At 31.3% G+C, this 21,499-nt stretch overlaps 1 protein-coding gene across 4 annotated transcripts in view; it reads right to left on the bottom strand.

The window, feature by feature from the left end:
• Positions 1 to 21,499, bottom strand: part of LOC126769937 (uncharacterized) — a 411,147-nt gene that overhangs the window by 22,410 nt on the left and 367,238 nt on the right. For all 4 annotated transcript variants that reach the window (XM_050488952.1, XM_050488950.1, XM_050488949.1 and 1 more), the window contains one exon: positions 2,751 to 2,841. In XM_050488952.1, the coding sequence (XP_050344909.1) occupies positions 2,751 to 2,841 (91 nt within the window). The remainder of the gene's footprint in view (positions 1 to 2,750; positions 2,842 to 21,499) is intronic.

A 21,499-nucleotide genomic window follows, 5' to 3' on the forward strand; every position in this document is an offset into this window, starting at 1 on the left:
GAACAATAGGGCAATTCTGTAAAAGTAAACTCGAATTTCATTGCAGAACACGGTCGTGAAATGTCAGAGATGATATGCGACATTGACCATAATAATTATAACATTTCAACAATATACGCATCAAAATAGTATGTCGCCATGAGTCGGTTGTCAACATTTCACTGGTGAGTAATGAAGTGATTTCTTATATAATCCCACAGTAGTTAATAATATCGCAGTTGAATAATTTTTTATTTGTAAACATCGCTCGGTATACGTTCGCTAGCTGAGAGTCCGAGCGTCAGATGGCGTCAGCGTAAGATTTCGAACGTCAAGTGACGTCAACGTAATATTTATTATTGTAAGTGCGTTAATGCGTGAGATCGGTACATGAGCTCACATGCTTACACATAAATTCTCGTGAGTACCACGACACACACCATTTTATTTTATTTACAATATCGGTTTCCAAAAGTGAAGCATGTTGAAACCATCAGTATCGTTACGACATTCACAACGGACGTTCGGTATTGTTGCTCCGTGGATCCCCTCGGAACATCGCGTTTATCTGTGAATTTGAATGCGAATTTTTGATTTTTCCATTTCCCGTCACTTAGACGATTCTCTCAGCCTTTTATTATATACATGCCCCTATTTTTAATATCAGCTCTAAACATTTTCAAATTGTCAGACATTCAGGGGAGACATTTTGAATGGAAGTCCAATATTTGATATTCTTATCTTGATTTTCAAAAATTATTTGTCGAATTGAACAGAAATATACATATTTAATAATAATATATGTAACTTTTTTATTTAAATAAAGAACGATTACTATAAATTAATAATCATCTAAATAATGCAATAGAAATTAATTTAACAGTTTGTATTTCACGATCTATATGCGAAATGTTCTGCAAAGTTATTTTTTCATAGAACAGTTTATTAATTTGAAAACAAAATGAAAGTGCAGTTGTGCTAAAAATAGGGTGAAATTAAAGCATAGTGAAGTACCACTCAATTTTAGCAGACTTATTAATCTGGTTTGTCACCATGCAAACATTAGGTAAGCACCACTTAGAACAAGAAAGGCCCGTGCCACTAATTACGCAAAAAACATCATCCCCTTTCAAACACACTCCGTCGTTCATAATCCCTCAAAGAACGTCCAGTTTATGAATGGACCAAACTTATTAGATCCACTCACCCCCTCCTCAGGGTACTGAAGTCGTACAGCAAGAAGGGTAGTCTTAAATTACAGGAGGTCTATAAATACTGGTGTGGGTGCGGTACTTTCGTAAATTAATTCCTCTATCTGGAGGGGCAGCTATAAGTTATAATCCAAAAATGATCGGCTGTCCCCTTGTGCCGCGATAAATGCTCTTTAATGTGGCTAAATGGCCGAGTGGCGTAGAATATTGCATAATACTTATTGCCCAACATTTACGGAAATCGAAAAAGATAATTACCTCGTAATAACCACCGCCCTTAATAATATAAATAAAGCGTTTTTAGTTAAACACTGATTTCTCTTTCTATCATGATTGATTTGACATTCGAAAGAAGAAGACACAGCATTGCTTAATTAATCACCGACTATGATGGTTATAGGTAAAGTGCGGCTTTATTAATGAAACGATCGATATCATTGACAGGCAAAACCTGGCAGTTGCTCTGACTTTGATCGGCGAGTTACAACAAAGAAGATGGTATTAAAACTATATTATTCTATATTCTGTATTTTTTCACGACCCTAACTAAAGAGCCAAATAGCACAGTGGTTAAAACGCTTTAATCTTAACCGATGATCGCGGGTTCAAACCCAGGCAAACACCACTGAATTGGTGAAGAAACCTGCATGTATCACATGTTTATCCATCAACCCGTATATTGAGGAATAAGCTCCAAACCTTCTGCTCAAATGGAGAGCGGTTTTAGTCCAGCAGTGGGACATTCACAGGCCGTTACTTTATTAGTTTTACGTGTCAACATAGTCAACAATCAAAACTATGTCCATATAAAAGCGCAAACAAATATACTTGCGTTTTATTTTCATATATGCTTATAATACATGTATTTAAAATATTGAATATTAAGGAAACTTAAATAATATGCATTTGAGTGAATTTGTTTCACAGGTAAGTGCTACACATGCAGTTCAGACGCAATTTCAATTTTACCCGAACAAGCTTTGTGTAACGTCCGTGAACAAAGCGAACTCTAGCACTGAGTTGCGCCAAAATTACATTTCATAATAAATAAATGCTAGACGTGAAGTATAAAAGATAAAAGTAGAGTAACATCCTGTTGATGTCACACTGCTGGGCTAAGAACTTTTTTGAAGAGATGATTGTATTAAGAAAGTTTTATTGGATTCTCATAATTAGTTACAAAAATGTTATATACTATATAAACTTTAAAAACAACATCTTATTTAGATACAATTTTTGAGCCAAATAGTTAGAGCCGTTTCCGAGATAAACGAAACCATTATTTTGTTATGTATACTAATATTATTAATGCGAAATTAACAATCTGTCCGTTGCGCTTTCAGGGTAGAACACTGAACAAATTTTGATTAAATTTGTTATGAAGTAAGCTTGAAACCAGAGGAAGGACACAACCCCTCCCCGCAAAACCAACATCTACCCTACTTACCTAACACTAGTTTAACATATTATGTCGAAAGTAAAGTTTCAATGTTGCTTAGCTTTAACTAAATATGTATTGTCATTATGTGATATTAGAATTAAGGTTTTAATGGTACGTACCTCCAGCGCGGAGGATAAGGAAGCTTTCTCCTGCTTCAAAGTTTCCACGCGGCTTTTGTATTGTAACAACGAGCGCACCGTGTCCTCCATCCTGTAACAAACGACAATCGTTAATTAAATACATGTACAATATTTGTGTGTGTGTATGTCAGTAAAGAGAGTCGTGGCCCAGCGGTTAGGAGAAGTGAATCTTAATCGAATGTCAAGCACTACAGAATTTTATGTGCCTAATTTGTGTAATTCATCATTCCTCGTGAAGAAACCTGTATGTCGCGGATGAAATTTTCCACGTGAACCAACTTTCATCGAAGCAGCGTGGTGGAGTAAGCTTTAAACCATCTCCGCAAAAAGGAGAAAAGACCTTAGCATAATACATATGCGCGTATGTGTATGTGTATAGATATTAATAAATAATTTTATTATTACTATTATCATATCTTTTTTAAATCTTACTTTCATTCGACACAATGCTTACTAATAACCTTTCATGAGAATATATATTAATAATAGCCATCATGAAGTTAACGTATATTGTTATATTTTAATAAGGTCTAGTTTTTTAATAAAAGCTTTCATAATAACCCTTTAAATTTAGAAATTATTGTTGTCGGTTTATTTTATTTTTTGATAAATAATATAAGGACGTCATTACAAATGTCCAAAAACATTATTTTTATTGAACAACTGATAGGCAAACAATGATAACGAAACTTGAAATCGGAAACATATTTGAGATAAACTTAACGAATTAGCAACAATTTAAATAAATGTTTTAATCCTTTAATGACTTTCACAATCCAAAGAATAACGCAAGTTTACTACATTTGTACCAAGTTGTTAAGCCGATGCTGTAGAGCGAAACAAAAGGTGTTGATGTTCTGTATCACTTCCTTTTATACGACTGGATTTAAGTCGCCCCGTATAATCGTAGAAAAGATTTGCATATACTGAATAGAAGCGAGACAGAATTTATATGACAAAGATAAAAGGGACAAAAAATATATTATGTTAAATGTACCGTTTGCAGTTGAGATTGGGACTTAAGTAGTGTAAAACATTTCTGAGATATATAACATCCCGTCTCAATGCATGTGCGGAACTCTAGATCTTAATAGATAGTAGAGCTTTGTACAAGCCCGTCTTGGTAGGTACCAGTTATCAGATATTGTTGTGTTCCGGTTTGAAGCATGAGCAAGTGTAATTGCAAGCACAAGGGATTTTTTTTCCAAGGGTTGATTGGTGACGCAGCTATGACGTAAGGATTGGTTAATATTTCTATATGGGTGATGACTATTTACCATCACGTGACCTATTTTTCCAGTACCACTACATATTTTATTTAAAAATAACTTTCGCTAAGAGAATCGGAAATACTTCTAGAAATCAAGCTAAAATTTAATTAAAATAATTTTACTAATACCGGTCACCAGTTAATACCGAAGTATTGTAACGTAATTAATACCTTGCGCATGTTGCTGTGAATTATTTAAAAAAAAAGTAGAAAAATAAGTTGAAGGTTCGATAAATACTATAAAACTGACTTGAATCGGTACCTCTAGACCTTTAAAAATAAAATAAAATATATTGTTCAAATCAAATAAATAACAATACCTTTCTATTCACAGTATTAGTAGATATGTAAATAACTTTTCCTCAAACGATATTACGCTTGTCTCACATCTGTGTTATAATCAATGTTATTAACAAAGTTCGTATAGTATATTTTATTGACGGTTCGAAATTTTAACAAGTAAATTTCCTGTAGTTAAAGTTTTGTCGTTAAAACTTCGTTAAGTAGTAAGCATAATATTTGTCTTTGATGAGAAATTTATATTTATTATTAGTAATATATCACAGTATGGATATATTTTCGTATAATTACACTGACATTTATTATTAATTTTTAATAACTTACTTTATAATTTTATTAGTTAATTAATTGTTATTACACTAAAAATATATATATTGTTATAAGAATAATAATTCATAAATTCTTCTATTAAAAACACATATATATCTTTTGAATTTAAATAAGCCGCTTTCACTCTGGCTCCGAAAACGAGTTTTAGAATCGGCTCTGGAGATAATTCTTGAAACAAAAGCCTTGAATAATTATTTCACCCTCTTTAATTATTAATACACCGTTCAGAGTCGAGATTACCGTATTCAGAGGAATGGGGTAACCGATGACAGTCTATAGCTTCAATTCTTATAGAAGTACTGTCAATTGTGATAAATGATATCATGAAACTTTAAAAGAGAAATATTTAATCAAATTAGTAATTTACTTTACTTCAAATATTTGATGCAACTTTAAAATTTCAATATCTTTATAAAACCTTAGACATCTTGATATGTTTTTATTCAAACAATATTTATAATAGTTATTATATTATGAAATATCTAATATTTGAGAAAATTATTATTTCAATACTTTAAAAAAAAGCTTATCGATCATTTTAAGTCCCTTAGTTCATCATCAAAATAGTGGGTAATAATGTTTAAAATAGATTTAATTAATATACTTAACTTTAAATTCCTGTTATTGTTTTTAAAAATCATTATCTTTAATCTATCTTTAATCTGTGAATATGTACACTTATAATTGATATACATATCAGAAATTGTTTATATATGTATGTTGTTTGTGTTATTATGTAATATTTAAATTGTTAGTGTGCTTATTAAATAAATAAATAATTTGATTTTATAGTTTGATAATTAAATATATTTAAATATATGTATGCTATAATTTATTCATTACCTTTTTAATTATAATCTGTCATCATGTTTCCTTTTTATAATTAGTTGCATGAAAAAACCGTTAGTCGACAGTACGTTCAAGTAAAGCCATTTTTAAAAACTTCTCACAAAATAGCAAAGTAGCTGCGAAATCTCATTCGAGCATTATACTTTCACGATGAATGCAGAGGTGGTAAAATTCAACGGAGCGAATGGGAACAAGATGGAGACCGAATGAATGAACTTTTTCAATAACTCCGAATGGAAGTCTGCGAGCGTGATGCAATATCTTCTCGATATCTTTATCTGTGAAATATTTCATTAGAATACGTATTTGAATATAGAAGATAAATGTTTAAAAAAATATAAGTCGATCGACAAATGTTTTCGTGTTATAATTTTACATTTTGTCTTTTTTAATGATGTTTTTTACAAAATTAAACTAATTTGGACTTAATAGAAACGTAATAATGTTGTTATTTCCTAATTTAGGGTCAATATTTCAATAGTATAACATAAAATGTATTAAGTATTACAAATTAATAAACGTAATCATTTCCCCTAATTCACACCAAACTATTAATTCGACTGGAATTTTTATGTTTCAATTGTTAATATTTAGTTTTATTTATGAAGAATTAAAACCCTATCGAAATAATTTAGGTAGCACAGAAATTTTAAGGATTTTTTAAGAAATTCTCCCTTTATGTATTTACATATCAGGAGTTTCTGAGATATTAAAACTAAGCATGACCCCATTATAGTTTACGTATAAGGTTTCAAGTACTAAATACTAATACATTTAGTTTTATTACCTTTTAATCTATTTGAAGTCAAAAATGTAATTATTTTGATATTTAGAGATTATACAACAATAATTACTTATTGTCATTTTGAAATAGCCATATTTGCTAGATTTGATAGTTGATTATAATATTGTTGTTACAAAAAATTAACTTCTAGAACTTTCTATTTACATATCTCCATAGACGAGATGTATATTTTATTTAATTAAACCTCTCGAACCAGCCATTCGCACGTAATTCGCGGTTACGTTTCGTATTTCCCTCGTGGAAAATCTAGAAAAAAATGCGTTGTCGGCTCGATCAACTGAAGTTCGTCCGTGGGCTTATTACGATGTAATTTAATGGTTTTTTTTTTACAACGAACGTTTTTTTTCTGACGGTTTTACGGCCCTCAGTCACGGCAATGTATCGACCGGAGCGTTGCGTTTTGACTATTTGTGAATATATCTGACGTTGTTTAACGTAACGAAAATTCATCACGGCGGTCATGTTTTTAGTTAGAATCGATCACGGGAACTGTTGCGACATGTTTTGTGAGTTTCACGAAAGCCAATTTTGTGGTGATGCAAATGCAAAAAAAATAAATGTATTTTTTTATCCTACATAAAAATGGAAGTTGGACTAATAATTCATGTCTCAAAATCGTATTTATAACCCTGCCCCACACATGGTGCTCACGGTGTGTAATCTGGCAGCACCGGACGCAGCGCCCTCGCCCGTCGCGACAAATTACCGCTCACCCTTGACCAGATGAGCGCCGTAAATCTAGTTCACTGAGCCTGGCTTTAGGATTTAAATGATATAAGCTATAACGCTCTATACATTTTAATAGGTTCTTGATTTTCAAGGGACATACATATTTATAAGTTTTATTTTTATAAATTTTATACTTGTGGCTTACTTCAAAATTATCTTGCATTGCATCTAAATAAGACTATATATTTACGTTGAGCTAAAAGTAGACTTAAATAGGTACCGTTTAAGAAAATAATTTATGTACTTATATAACCATCAGTTAAATTGGTTTTAATATTTATAATATATTATAAAAGTCCTTTTAAACTGTAACGCAAAAAACATAACGTTATAATTGGTATAGAATAAAAATATAAAACGATGTTGGATAGCTAAACTGGTCTCCAGTACTCCAGAGTTACCATATAAATTTTACTTATGAATTTATTATTACATAAACTTGTAATAACAATCGGATTCAAATTGAATAATGAATCTTGAATGATAATTATGTCATCTTTATGACGTATTAAAGTCCTGTCATTGATTTCAAATCAATCACGACTTTCACGTCATAATCATGATTATTTCTTAATAATTTTTACAGTCAAATTGATCAACTGGTAAGCTTTAAGATTATAATTATAAATTACGATTTCTTAATAAAATATCGTGTATAAATTTTATTGTTTATGATTTTGAAATATTGTAACTACTGAATCTCTCGCAGATGCTTTTCGTTACATTTCAATTATCTTAAAAAAATACAATTAAAATGTACTTTTAAAGGTTTACTTGGGAGCATATTTTTAATTGTGGATTTTGATAATTAAACTTCGGCCAAACACGATAATCATCATTCGAGACAAGTTTGACTGTCTAATGTCGGGTACACGGCTTGACAAGCCAAATTTAGGATCATTACTCATTGCATTCGGTGCTGGTTGGTTTTCGAGGAATAGCATGTGCAATTAGTTTCAAATTTTAGGGTACAATGCGCCTGACGTATTTTGGTAACATCGTCGTCAAAAATGTACAACATTATTATGAAGTGAAATGTGCTGATACTAATATAAATGCGATGAATGATAAGAAGGCAAACAAATATATCTTATGTGACCTTAAGAAGGTGGCGGGGCACCGAATGGATGGGGAAGGCAGAGGACCGGGAGCTTTGGTGCACCTTGGGAGAGGCCTATGTTCAGCAGTGGGCGATGATTGGCCGTTGATTGACTATGGTATATATGTGGTAATATACAAAAAACATTAATGAATTATAATTATAATATTATAATAATTTAAATAGACGCGCCGGGGGCAGATCGATGGTATTTAAAGTGTAACTTTTGTGGTCGCGATGTAAGTACAATTTTAAGATCGAATTTGAGCGCAACGCTTCATTGTTACGACTGGGTCCAATGTCTTAGTCATAATTAATTTTTCAATATGTCTTAAATTAAACAAATTTTATCTTTTAAATCAATCAGCACAGTTAATAACGTAATTAGGTTTACGTTTCTAAGACTATCAAATAACTTTTTGTCGAATTATTTAACTATAAATATTGAAATTCATAATGTTTATTTAATCACTCCAATATATATTATGTTCCGAACTGTACGGTACTAAGTTTAGCCAAACTTACACGCAAGACACGCAACTTGGTAATGACTATTTTGACAGGTGAAAATGAGCTCAATACCATTGAGTGCGATTCGTGATACGGCGATTCATAAGGGAGAATTGAACTTTTCCTGGTAAAAGAAACTTTGAATATTTGGTAATAAACAAATTGAACATGCGAAGTTTGATTTAAAAACGACACATGTAAGTAGATTACACGCAAGAATAAGTTAATATTGTCTATAAATATAATAAAAAAAAACTAGAGCTTTACTTAATCATTTCCATAGCTCCTGTTTTAAAAATAAAAGATTTGTATATAAACGGCTTTTTTTTTCAAAAACCTTTCCTTAGTGCTAGCGTACTGGGTAAAAAGATGCAAATTTTCATAGTGCTAGTCCCAGTAGTAGGGGTTGTGAGTTAATATGTCAGTCAGTTATTCTTTTATATGTATCATTTTTGTTTTTGAACAAGACTCTTGAAATATTATAGTTAAATATCTCGAAACATATCCGTAATCCTTTATAATTCTGACTCATCACCACGCATATATAAGTAGGTAAACGACCTAAAACGGGGGTATGGTTTTTACATTTTTTAGCATCTATGAAGTGGGTCAGCGCACCTGCGGCTTACTTCACTTTGTATTATTTATTTTGTTTGTTACACGATAAAAAAAATAACCAAGGTTTATGAAACATTACAACGCACACATAATTAATTATAATTAACATTATTGTATATTATTAAAATGTATTATGATAATAATGAGATCTATTAGAAATTATTATAGTTAACGTAAAATAATAATTTTATAAATTCTAAAAAAAATCAGTATAATGTTTGTTTCTAGTCATATTCGTTTATTTTGTGTACATACGCTTGATCCAAAACTCTTGTTCAAGGTGTATTGTTTTAAATATTTATATCATATAACAAGGCACCTGCGTCACGTGTGAACAGGGTTGAAGATGGGTTGCCACCGAGCCTAATGAGGGTAAGATACATATGTAGGAAAATTTCTAATATATTTAAAAGGGTTTCAATATTGAATCATGCCGTAGGCTTTGAAAATTATGACATTAAAAATATTCAAATTTTTAATTAATTTACATTATGGAAATTATCTAAATGATATGAAGTTCTATTGTTTTTTTATAAAGAAACAAGTCTGCCTCGTTATGGTCAAATTTTTCACAGATTTCTAATAGTGGTGAAGCGGTTGCTGGTGGACTTCCGACATTTATAAATCCTAATCGATTGTAATGGACTACCGAATACGGAATCTAAGTTGTAATATATGTATTAAGTCACGTACCCTTGTTATCAAACTACTGGACTAAATAGCTTACCCTTTATGAGAAATAATTGTATATGGTTAAATGTAAAGTCAGAATATAAATTCCTACTAAATTAGGTCGGGTCGCAATAGCGAAAGGTCATGCTTAGGGCCGATTACGTTCACACACATGAAAATTATGTAGACCATCGAACGGAGCAGTCTTAAGGAATATGTTATCTGTGGAATGTTAATAGATTATGATAATTAGGTTTTATATATATTTGGCCTTTTTATTTATAAAAATTATTATATTTGACATGATTATCGTAACGATAGCGAACTAGAGAATGTCGTCATTTTTTTTTTTCGTCGAGCCATTGTGTCAAAATATAACGATATTGATCAAACATTTTTTAAATTAATAACTGAAAAATATTATCAGATATGTGAATTTGAAAATTTATTCTAAAATATTCTAAATTTACTAGGATATGATAGAATTCAAGATTAATAACTCCATTTGAAGCTTCATAGCTCTTAGAATAAGTTCATACTTAGTTCGAAAGAATGTAAGTTTGAAAAGAAGGCAATTCTTTAAAATTTGAAAAATATGCTCTTTCTCATGTAGATGTTTGCAGTCACTTTTATGATTAAACTGTATACTTTTCGCTCAGTGTACTCAGAGATCAAAATTTAACCATAATTATTGTTAAAAATTTGATGTATGTAATATGAATTTTGTTGCCTACCAAACAAAACAAAAGAAAATCGGTTGACAAACCTAGGAGAAGAGGGTAATGAACTGTGTTTTCTTTGCCTATTTATATGTAGATTAAATTACTTTATAAATAATATGAACAGTTGAGTCTTATATATACCTAATTGATAGGTCAAGCTTACATAAGCTGTACAAGATCATAATCAGTCAGATATCGCGTTCCTAAACTAACTAGCTAGTAAAATGTAAGAAAAAATTCCGAACAAAAAGAAAACTCTGCATAGGAATTCTTATGAAAACAGTACATAAAAATAGCTATTAAAATCCCAGGACACATACCACGAGAGTCCTACAACTTCAAGGGAACAATGGCTGGGCCATTTTCTTTTAAACCATGCCTTTACTAGTGAGCCTCTTGAACACGCTCCTTGCTGAGCCTGTGATACAATGTGGTGTATTAAAAACTAGAATTAATATCGCTATTGTGACTTTTATAAGGCTTTGTAAGTAGTATCTATTGCAGACAATTAAAAGCTATAACGCTTCGTCGTCAAATAAAATGTCTGTTTTAATCACTATCTACGATGCATTACACATTTATGAGTACATATTTATAATATTTAATTAGTGCAGTAACTATTTTTATTTTTTATTTGTATTTAATGATTTACTGTAAATCAATGATATTTAAAAAAAATAGCGCTGAATAACTATAAATGTGAAAAAAAAATCTTGATTATTATTGCGTTATAATTTATATTGCGCATTTTTTATATTTATTTTACTTTATAAATAAATAAGTTTCTACGCCGGTCCTATTACTGGATTTAGACTTTGAAAAAATTTAAACGCTTAATATAAGGATTTAAAAAATAACAATGTATATACCTGGTAATTTAAAAAAAAAGACCTTTTTCAATTATTTAACAACTCGTAATCTACACGAAAAAGTTGAAAAAAATAACACTAAACATCAATAGCATAGTAAGATTTGATTTTATCACTCTTTTTTTGATTTTTTCGCTCTCTGAAGCATACAGATTATTTAGTTTAAAGTGATTTAACAACAATTATGATTGAAATATGATAAATTAAAAAAACGCTACAGCTTATGACTTAGCGCCTCAATCTCCGCACTTACAGCTGAGTCGGCAGCGGAAATGACGTGACGTTTAAGTGTTTTATAGGCTGTGAACTTGGTTATATCCAAGTTTCGCTCGTCTGTCTGCGACAAATCGATAAACAATCAGATTGACTACGAGCAGCTGAAGGCTTTTCATTGGAATTGCAATTTTTTAATCAGATATTATTGTTTTGACGTTCAACTATAAAATATTTATTTTTATATTTTCTGAATAGAAACATATAAGTTATAATACTTACTAATATGATACGTTATTTACGACTAAATTTTCATTGTATTGTAATTAAATATTCCGGTGTCGATTACATTCTTATTTTCTGAATTCTGCCACATGTGTATTCCACCAACCCGCATTGGAGCAGCGTGGTGGAATAAGCTCCAAACCTTCTCCTCAAAAAAGGAGAGGAGGCCTTAGCTCAGCAGTGGGACATTCACAGGCTGTTACTGTTTACTGTTACTGTTACTGATTGCATTCTGTTTCAAAGAAGAATCGACATGAATCGAAACAATTTCGTTGCGTTGTTTCTAAATGATACGAGCTGCAATCTTTGTGAAATATTTTTAATGAAAGTATACATGGGTATGATAATTTGTTCGCCTGATCTTTATTCGATCTTTCTCAGAAGCAAAACTATATCTAATTTTAATTATTCGTTATTTTCATTACAAACCAAATAGATTTGTCCTTCTTAAATATAAAGTTATTTATCTCTTTAATACCAGACATACCTCGGTTAATATGTATATTGCAAATATTAATGTCAATCCATAGCTGTGCACTTTTACTATAAATTCGCACACATTTTTAATAGCAAAATCTCACTTCACAAGAGCTGCCAACGCTACACATAAAGAGGACCACAAGTTCCAGTAAAAAGCTTCTAAACACCTTTGAAGTTAAAAGGATTCCTGTCAATATGCTTAAGTAAAGTAACTTATGGGCTTATCGCTCGGAGCCAGGAATTCCGATTAAGACGACCATTTTGCTTTGAACTGGTAAGCTCTATTCAATTTTTACTTTGTTCGGATTTTTTCTTAAGTCGGTGTGGGGGAGAGGATCAGCTTTATTTGGTTTATTTTTCCAATTAAAGTAGGAAGGTGTCTATAATACTTAATATTATTGATTTTATATCGATTTCTATCAACCTTGTTGATTTTATTTAATATATGTACTTATAATTCAATTTCTAACGTGAAATATGTAATATATAATCCGATAAGTCGCAAATTACATAAAATAAAAAAAAAAAAAAATCGTCTCTCTCTATTCTTTTGTGATAAAAGTAAAGCGATAGTGGAATATATATTTTCAATTTTGTTTAACATTCTTTTAAAGAATATTATTAATAATTTTTGAAATTCTCGTTAAAAAACAATCCCAAGAATAATATAAAATATTTTTAATCTGTTAAAAACATTTTATTAAAAAATAAAAAATGAAAATAAAACACTAAAATAATAAAAAAACAGACGAAAATAACGGCTAACCGTAACTGTCATCCGCACACTATCTTACGAGAAAATATCGGGTACCGGGGGGTCATACCTGGGCATTATCCGCATCTGCGCCCTATCGGCTAATATCGGTGACTAACGCCCACTTCGGATAGCCGAAATAGCCGATTAGTGAGGTAATAGCCAGCATAACGAGCTAGCCGCTAATACTGCGGCTAATATATAGCAATACTACAATTGTGCACGAAATGATGATTGGTGTACTTTGAGTTCGTTTTTAGTTTTGTGGTTTTCTACTCGCGTGTATATCGTCACACGTACGAAAAGGTCGTATGTGTACTTTACAAAGCATAAACTGATTATTTACATACGTTTTATCGATATAATATTATCGATACGTTTTATCGATTTCTATTATCACTGTTTCTATGGTAAGTAATGTGATATTTAACAATAACAATTAGAAATAAAAAAAAACTACGTTCTGACATGTAACATACGACTTTTTGAAGTTTTAAAGTAGAGCTTAATTTTCACATACGACCTTTTGTGTTAACAATGGCAATCGATATGAGTAGCGTAAAATAATATTTTTGCTTCTATATCGTTAAGGATTTTTCGTTTAAAATATAAATACAATGTATACTTATTATGTAATTATTTTAACACATACAAATAAAGCGCCAAAATGTTCTTATTTTAATGTGAATTGTATAACAAAATTATTCCAAGATCGTATTCTCCAAGTTTAAATGCGTTCAAATTCCTCACATCAGTAACAAGATTTTCCACCGTCGCACGCCTTCACATAATATGTTTTATTGCTGAATACAGAGTTATTTACGAGAATTAAAACAAAGACGCCATGTTGCCTCGAAAGTTCTCGAAGATTCTCATAATGAGGGCGACGTGTGATGTCGCGTTTATATTCAAGTGCAGACTGAAGACACGACCCTTTGAAGTTATACACACATTCTGAATATATAACAATATTTGTTGTTATTTTATTTAAGCAATTATTTAATCTGGAAGAAAACTATACAAAAATACTTCTTTAAGTTGTTTTTATTCTGTCAGAACTTTAAAAACAATTAATAATATTAGAAATGACTTGAATGACCTAGGAATAATAGTTTTCGTCCAGAGGATCAGAATTGCGATTCAAAGAAGAAACGCTGGTGTTCTTGTCACCTTGTGGTCATGATTTGTATATCAGCTATTTTTATTTGTATATATTCAAGGCTTTAATGAAAAAAAGAATGACTTAACGCTATTGGGTATAAAATTTTGTGTAACATATAAATATTTATAGGTTTCAATATATGTAATATTTGAAAGTCAATATTATCTAATTAAGCGAAATTATGTAATCAGATACCGTTAAAACAAGTCGTAAGTCTGCGTTGCTTCAAACTAAAAACATCCTTAAGAAAATTCTCTCACATTCGTCTCATCTCGAAATGAACCTTTTAAAGTAAGGATTGTTTCAAAACGTTTCATTATGGAGCATTCAGTTTAGAGTGAAATTGAAGAATTTAAGGAGCAGCCCCTCTGAAGCGTCACGTGTAAATGTTGAGTGTTTCAAATTGTTGATGATATTTGACGTTGAATATTTCAAAATGTTTATCTTGCTCGTATTTTGTTATGCAAGTTTTATATTAATTGTTGTTGTAATAGAGTTCAGTGCGTTCATTTAAGCCAAACCCACAAGAAGCTTATATGTTCGGCGGAGATAGATGTTTGTAAATAACAAAGAGTATATGAGTATCTTCATTCCCGCAACTTCTATTTGTATAACTTTAAACGAGACTCCTCTCTTCTGACCTCTTCGCACATCTGCGCTTTGATGGATATTGAGTTTTGAAATGTTTACACGCACGGTGTTCCACTGGCAAACAGCAATGTTTTGTCTTGCTTTGTTCCGGTATGAAAGGTGAGTGACATTGTTATATTATACATACTAGCCGGTATATATATTCTATAACAATGACGGTCGTAGTTTGACAATATATTATACGACTATATAAGAAAGGTAAAATAATAATGCTTCTTAAATTGCCTGACTATCAATATAAAACAAATTGCTATACTCATATAAGTAGTATTAGTAATTTTTGCAGGAAAGACTAACATAAATTCATCCATCGTCACAAAATTTCGCATTTATAATATTTCATCATTGTAATATTGTATTGTATAACATGCCTTATATATTAAAGCCGAGATGGCCTAGTGGTAAGAACGCGTGAATCTTAACCGATGTTCGTGGGTTCAAACCCGGGTAAGCACCACTGAATTTTCATGTGCTTAATTTGTGATTATAATTCATCTCGTGCTTGACGGTGAAGGAAAACATCGTGAGGAAACCTGCATGTGTCTAATTTCACTGAAATTCTGCCACATGTGTATTCCACCAACCCGCATTGGAGCAGCGTGGTGGAATAAGCTCCAAACCTTCTCCTCAAAAAGAGGTGCGGAGGCCTTTAGCCCAGCAGTGGGACATTCACAGGCTGTTACGGTTACGGTATATATTAAAGGTTTTCTTAACATATGATTTAAATAAATTAATAGGCAAAATAATAAGAATAATATTTACAGATACAACTATACATAAGTATACATTCAATAATAAATTACAATGATTAAAAAAATTAGGTAGATACCACAAACTAGACAAATATTTTTCATCTATATTTTGTATATTGTTATATAATTCTTGTCGATAAAATTGTAGTAGTTACATGTCTGTTCGTCCACCATAAAAAGTACATTATCCTCACATTAGTTGCCTCATAAGGGTTTAAAAAGGGGGGCTAGAAGATCACTTGAAATAGTGGCAGTTGACCGTGGCGTCTGGCGGCCTACCCTTGATAAGGCAAACCATAAAAATGTGCTAAGTTTGTTAGGAAAGGGGAACATAATATAATATTATATACAGAGTTACAGAGATGATATATTTTTGTTAAATAACAATCTTAAGAGATTATTATTATTAGATTTTTTTGTAGTATTTCATTTATAGGATTTATTTAATAGCTGTTAAAGCTTTGTGCAAGCACGTTTGAGTAGGTACCATCCACGTATAAATATTTTACCGCTAAACAGCAATATTTAGTCTTGTTGCGTTTCCGGTTTGCAAAGCGAGTGTGTGTAACTACAGGTCCAAAAGGTCGGTCGCACATTGGATAACCAATATCTATGGGCAGTTGTGACCCGTTAGTAAGACCCCTCTTATCTACAGCATAAAAAAATATTAATAAAAAAATGATTTTTTTTTGGTAACGATATACACGATTTAATTATATATAGCAAATACAATTGATAACTAAAAATGTTTATAAAATAATTCAAACGGATAGACAGAACTTTCGATTGCTTTTAAAATATCTTTACTCTATGTCTAACCAAGCTACGCTAGACACTGTACTGGGTTTAATTCGTGACGAATTTTCCTCGAGATATCACTTATCTAGGTCGATTTATCACGAAAACCACAGCATTTTTCGAGAAACTAAATACGATTTGTGTTTCTGTCTTTCACTGTCTAATAGTAAAACTTTATATTAAAAAAAAATATATATATATGTACAAAAATAAAATTATCTGTTTGAAAAACCATAAATCAAAGTAAATTCGCACCCAAAATTTTATTCCCGATTTAAATGAAACGCATACTTTCTCCAAAAACAAAGAATTTTCAAAATCTGTTCAAATTAAATACAACTTAATTAGAGAACCTCCTCCTTTTTTTTAAAGTCGGTTTGAAAGTCTGCACGATAGCAAACAAATACTTATTATAAGAAATTATTGTTTATTGTTCCTTATATTAATAACAACGTAACAAATTCTTAGAAATCAATTTATGTTTTCACGAACAAGTTTAAGAACCACAAATGATATCGTTTTAAGCGAGTAATTACAACTAGATCACTCATCCTAGTAATCTTCGATTAGATTATATCAGCGAATATAAGCTGGCAGGTCATTAGGTGTCGTTTATGCAAATAGTTCCCTCAGCCCCCACGCCTCAGCCCCCTCTCGTCTCGTAGACTCCATTTATCACGTGTCCATCAAAAGCCTTAAGATCATATAAGACGTACCACGGTAATATTATACTTAGGGAGCGCTTGCGCTATAATTATAAATTATCTGTTTGAATTGTATGTCATACATGTACGTACTTCTGTTTCATTTTAAGCAATTAAGTAATAAATGCTAAAAAAATCTATTAAAATAGTATCCCATGAAAATATATAAAAATACATTTTTTTTGCTTTATTAGCAATCAATTGATCGTATAGTTAACTGTTTACGGTTACGGTTATAGTTAACTGATGCACTAGTACTAGGGATAGCAAAATTTGTCAAAGATTTTTAAATATAGTATATGTATATAACGTAAGCGTAAAAGCCTGTGAATGTCCCATTGCTGGGCTAAAGGCCTCCTCTCCCTTTTTTGGAGCTTATTCCACTACGCTGCTCCAGTGCGGGTTAGTGCAATACACACGTGTCAGAATTTCAGTGAAATTACTACTACACCGTAATTACCTTCACCGTAATAGGTGAGATGAATTATAATCACAAATTAAGCACATGAAAATTCAGTGGTGGAAAATTCAGTTTGAAGCCACGATCATCGGTTAAGATTCACGCGTTCTTATCACTGGGCCATCTCGGCTATGTGTATGATACGGTTTATATATTTTTACCTCATAAATCTTTAATTATTTTAATAAATATATATCTCCAATAATATTACGTATAAGCAAAATACCACTGTCTCTCCGATTGACTTGCAATTTAGCATAGACCTTTCGCGTCGTAAACACTCAATAAGACGGATTTTACGCCAATCTTATCACAAATATTTCTATCTTTACCCAACGATACGAAATCCAAAGTTACATATTCATAAATATGATTACTACACAAATGTTGAAATGATATCCAAAGTAACAAGAGTAATAAATTACTAAGAGCATTCAAAACTATTCTTATTCCAGTTGGTTATTTTAAAAGGCAATGCTTCTTCAACTTCAAGAGATATTCCTTTCCCCATAATAAAGTCTTTTAACGTCGACACAATGGAAACGGGTCAAAAGGTTTCCTTACAATAGCTGGCTTTTGTCCGTTCACTTCAGGTTCAAGTATTAACTTCAGATACGTTAAAAAACCTCACGTCTGGCAATTTAAAAACCTAAAATGGCTACGTAATGCTACGGTTGCCGTAGTATGCGCTACGACGTAGTTGTTCTACGGTTTCATACTCAATAAGCACAATTAAATGAATTAAATTGACGTTGACTTTCAGCCATGATGTTAAAATGAGCAGTTTTTATTAAGTGGTGTAAATACCTACGAATTTGGGATAGATAGTAGAGATAATGAAATAAGTATAACAAAATTGTTATACGGTAAAGTTTTTTTAGGTGGAATTTACATTCCGAGCTTCGCATTTACTTTAATCTCGTAAAATAACCATTCAAAGTGCTAGCAAGGTTCTTCTTGAAGTCTAGAAAAGCTTCTTTGTACTTTATAGCATAACTATAACCATGATTTCATAAGATCCTTAAATATGGGAGTGAGTGAGCAAATTGCATGCACCTTTTGCACTTGTAATTAATGTACATATTAAATAAAACTATTTAATTATGATTACGCGTGAACAAAACGATACCTTACTATACGGTTATATAAATATAAAAAAATGCTTTTATTTCCAGTAGATAGAAGATTCCGATTAAGATTGTTGATCTTTATCCACCTTTATCCAACAATTGAAAACTATATGAATTATAAACAAAAATTAAAGACATGAAATTACAATGGTCTGGGGTTGAACCTGCAATCATCGGTTAAGATTCAAGCATTCTAATCACTGTGCTATCTCGGCTCTGTATACTCAATACTAGCACAGGTAACTGTGTAATAAATCCACGCCAATCATACCTACGTCATCACCCCTCGAGTTTGCTAATATATCACCGCCTTCAATAACTTAAGGCGTGTGATGTACGAAGTTACGACTTACCAGGTGGATAAGACGAATATTGATAAACGATGTTTGCTTACGATCTTCAGTGAGTTAACTTAATCATGTATGTATCTTATATATGGCATGTGTAATTATAATATAATGGGTATTGAAAATAATATTCACACTACACCTTTTAAAATAAAACTGTACTAATATTAATAATTAATTATTTAACTTTTATTTTATACGGGCGGTTTATATATACGAGCGGTGGGCGTGGTTGGTAGATACTTGCCTTTTACGCCGAAGGCTGTTGGTTCGATTTCCACCCAGGACAGACATTTGTGTACATGAACATGTCTGTTTGTCCCGAGTCTGGGTGTAATTATCTATATAAGTATGTATATACAAAAGAAAAGTAGTATTTGTAGTATATCAGTTGTCTTGTATATGAGTTGTGTAGTATGGCCGTGTGTTAATATTGTCCCAGGATATTATTATTCTTATATAGTAACTACAAGCAACCGGTAGATGTCGTCCTGCCATACAGCCCTGCCTACCGGGTCCAATTGAGTTTTCGAACAATTAAGGAACCCATCGAAATATACACACAAAATGTCATCCAAATCAGTCCAGCCGTTTAGGAGGAGTTAAGGAACAAACACACGTACAGAAGATATTATATATATAGCTATATAGAGCATTTTTATTTAAAATATAACACCTCGTTTTTTTCCCATAGGATCGGAATTGCGATTCAAAGGGGAAATGCTGCCTGCATTCTAGCCGCCATTCTACGCGGCGAGTTGAACAGTAGCTATTTTCATTTTTTATTCATATATATTAAAACCCTTAACGTGCCTAAAATAAAATGTTTTTAATAACCAATTAACAAGTAATTTAAACATAAACTTTTTTTAAAATAGTTTTTTTTTAAATAATAAATATATATTAGTATAGTATAGTAAAAATATATTATTGTTTTTTAGATATATTTTCAGGCATGGAGTATTTATGTTACAGTCAGAACTCATTCCCAGTCAAAGTTACTTTCGACTGACAACACAAGCTTACAGAAATAAAACTAACTCAACCTAACCCAGTTGATTTGTCAAAAGCTTAGTTGGGTACAAGTAGTTTTAAGTGGAATAAAGTTGTGACCGTAATATATTTAACATACATACTCCGAATTCATTTAACGAAAAAGTTTTTTTATTATGAAATATTTAAGCAGACGGGCAATTGGGCAACCTGACGGTAACTGCTCAACTCCGCCCATAGACATTGGCGCTGTACGAAATATTAACCATTCCATACATTGCCAATGCACCACCAACCTTGGGAACAAAGATGATATGATATTTGCGTCCGTAGTTACACTGGCTCGCTCACCTTTCAAGCCAACACACAACACCAAATATTGTTGTTTGGCGGTAGAATATCTAAAGCGTGGGTGGTATTAACCCAAAGGTACATACCATTAGGTATCATATTCTGTTCTTCATGAGATTTGTGATTGTAATCAGGTATAATTATATATATGGTATTATTATATATTGTTAAAAAATATACCAAGGCAAGTCCATTTTTAGTGCATCCATGCTTATATTACAAATAAAGCGAAGAGAGAACGGACGTTATAGATGTGTAAAATTATATAAGCATTCGTCCCACGTGAGTTGTCTATATCCTTGGCAATATGTTATGTACCTACGAACTATTTAGTATTTATTCTAATATCTGATTGGTTAGACAGTTAACTAGACTTCATTCAATAGTTTATTAAACAAGAAAACTATGTTTTAATAATTTTCAATGTGTTGAGCTATTTATAATAATTTAAAATAATATATAATAACATAATTTGAAACAATCGTAAGGAGAAATAAAGATTAATTTATTTAATTATATAAATTCTATCGATGAAATCCTTCAAACAGTTATTATTTAATAGAAATTGAAATATAATATATATATTTCATATAATATAATATTATATTTATTTATATTTCATATAAACTAATCTTTATTTCTCCTCACGATTGTTTCAAATTATGTTATTATATATATGTTTAAAAATAATATTAAGAAAAATATTGATATTGAAATGTATGTGTGGAGCTGGTGCATATTATATAGTCAGACACCTGTTTTACAGATGATCAGGTCCTCACCCCGCGGATTCAGATTTTTTTTTATAGAATAGGAAGGTGGACGAGCATATGGGCCACCTGATGGTAAGTGGTCACCAATCGTCCTTAGACATT

Source organism: Nymphalis io, chromosome 8, assembly GCF_905147045.1.
Source record: "Nymphalis io chromosome 8, ilAglIoxx1.1, whole genome shotgun sequence".
NCBI classification, from domain to species: Eukaryota; Metazoa; Arthropoda; class Insecta; order Lepidoptera; family Nymphalidae; genus Nymphalis; species Nymphalis io.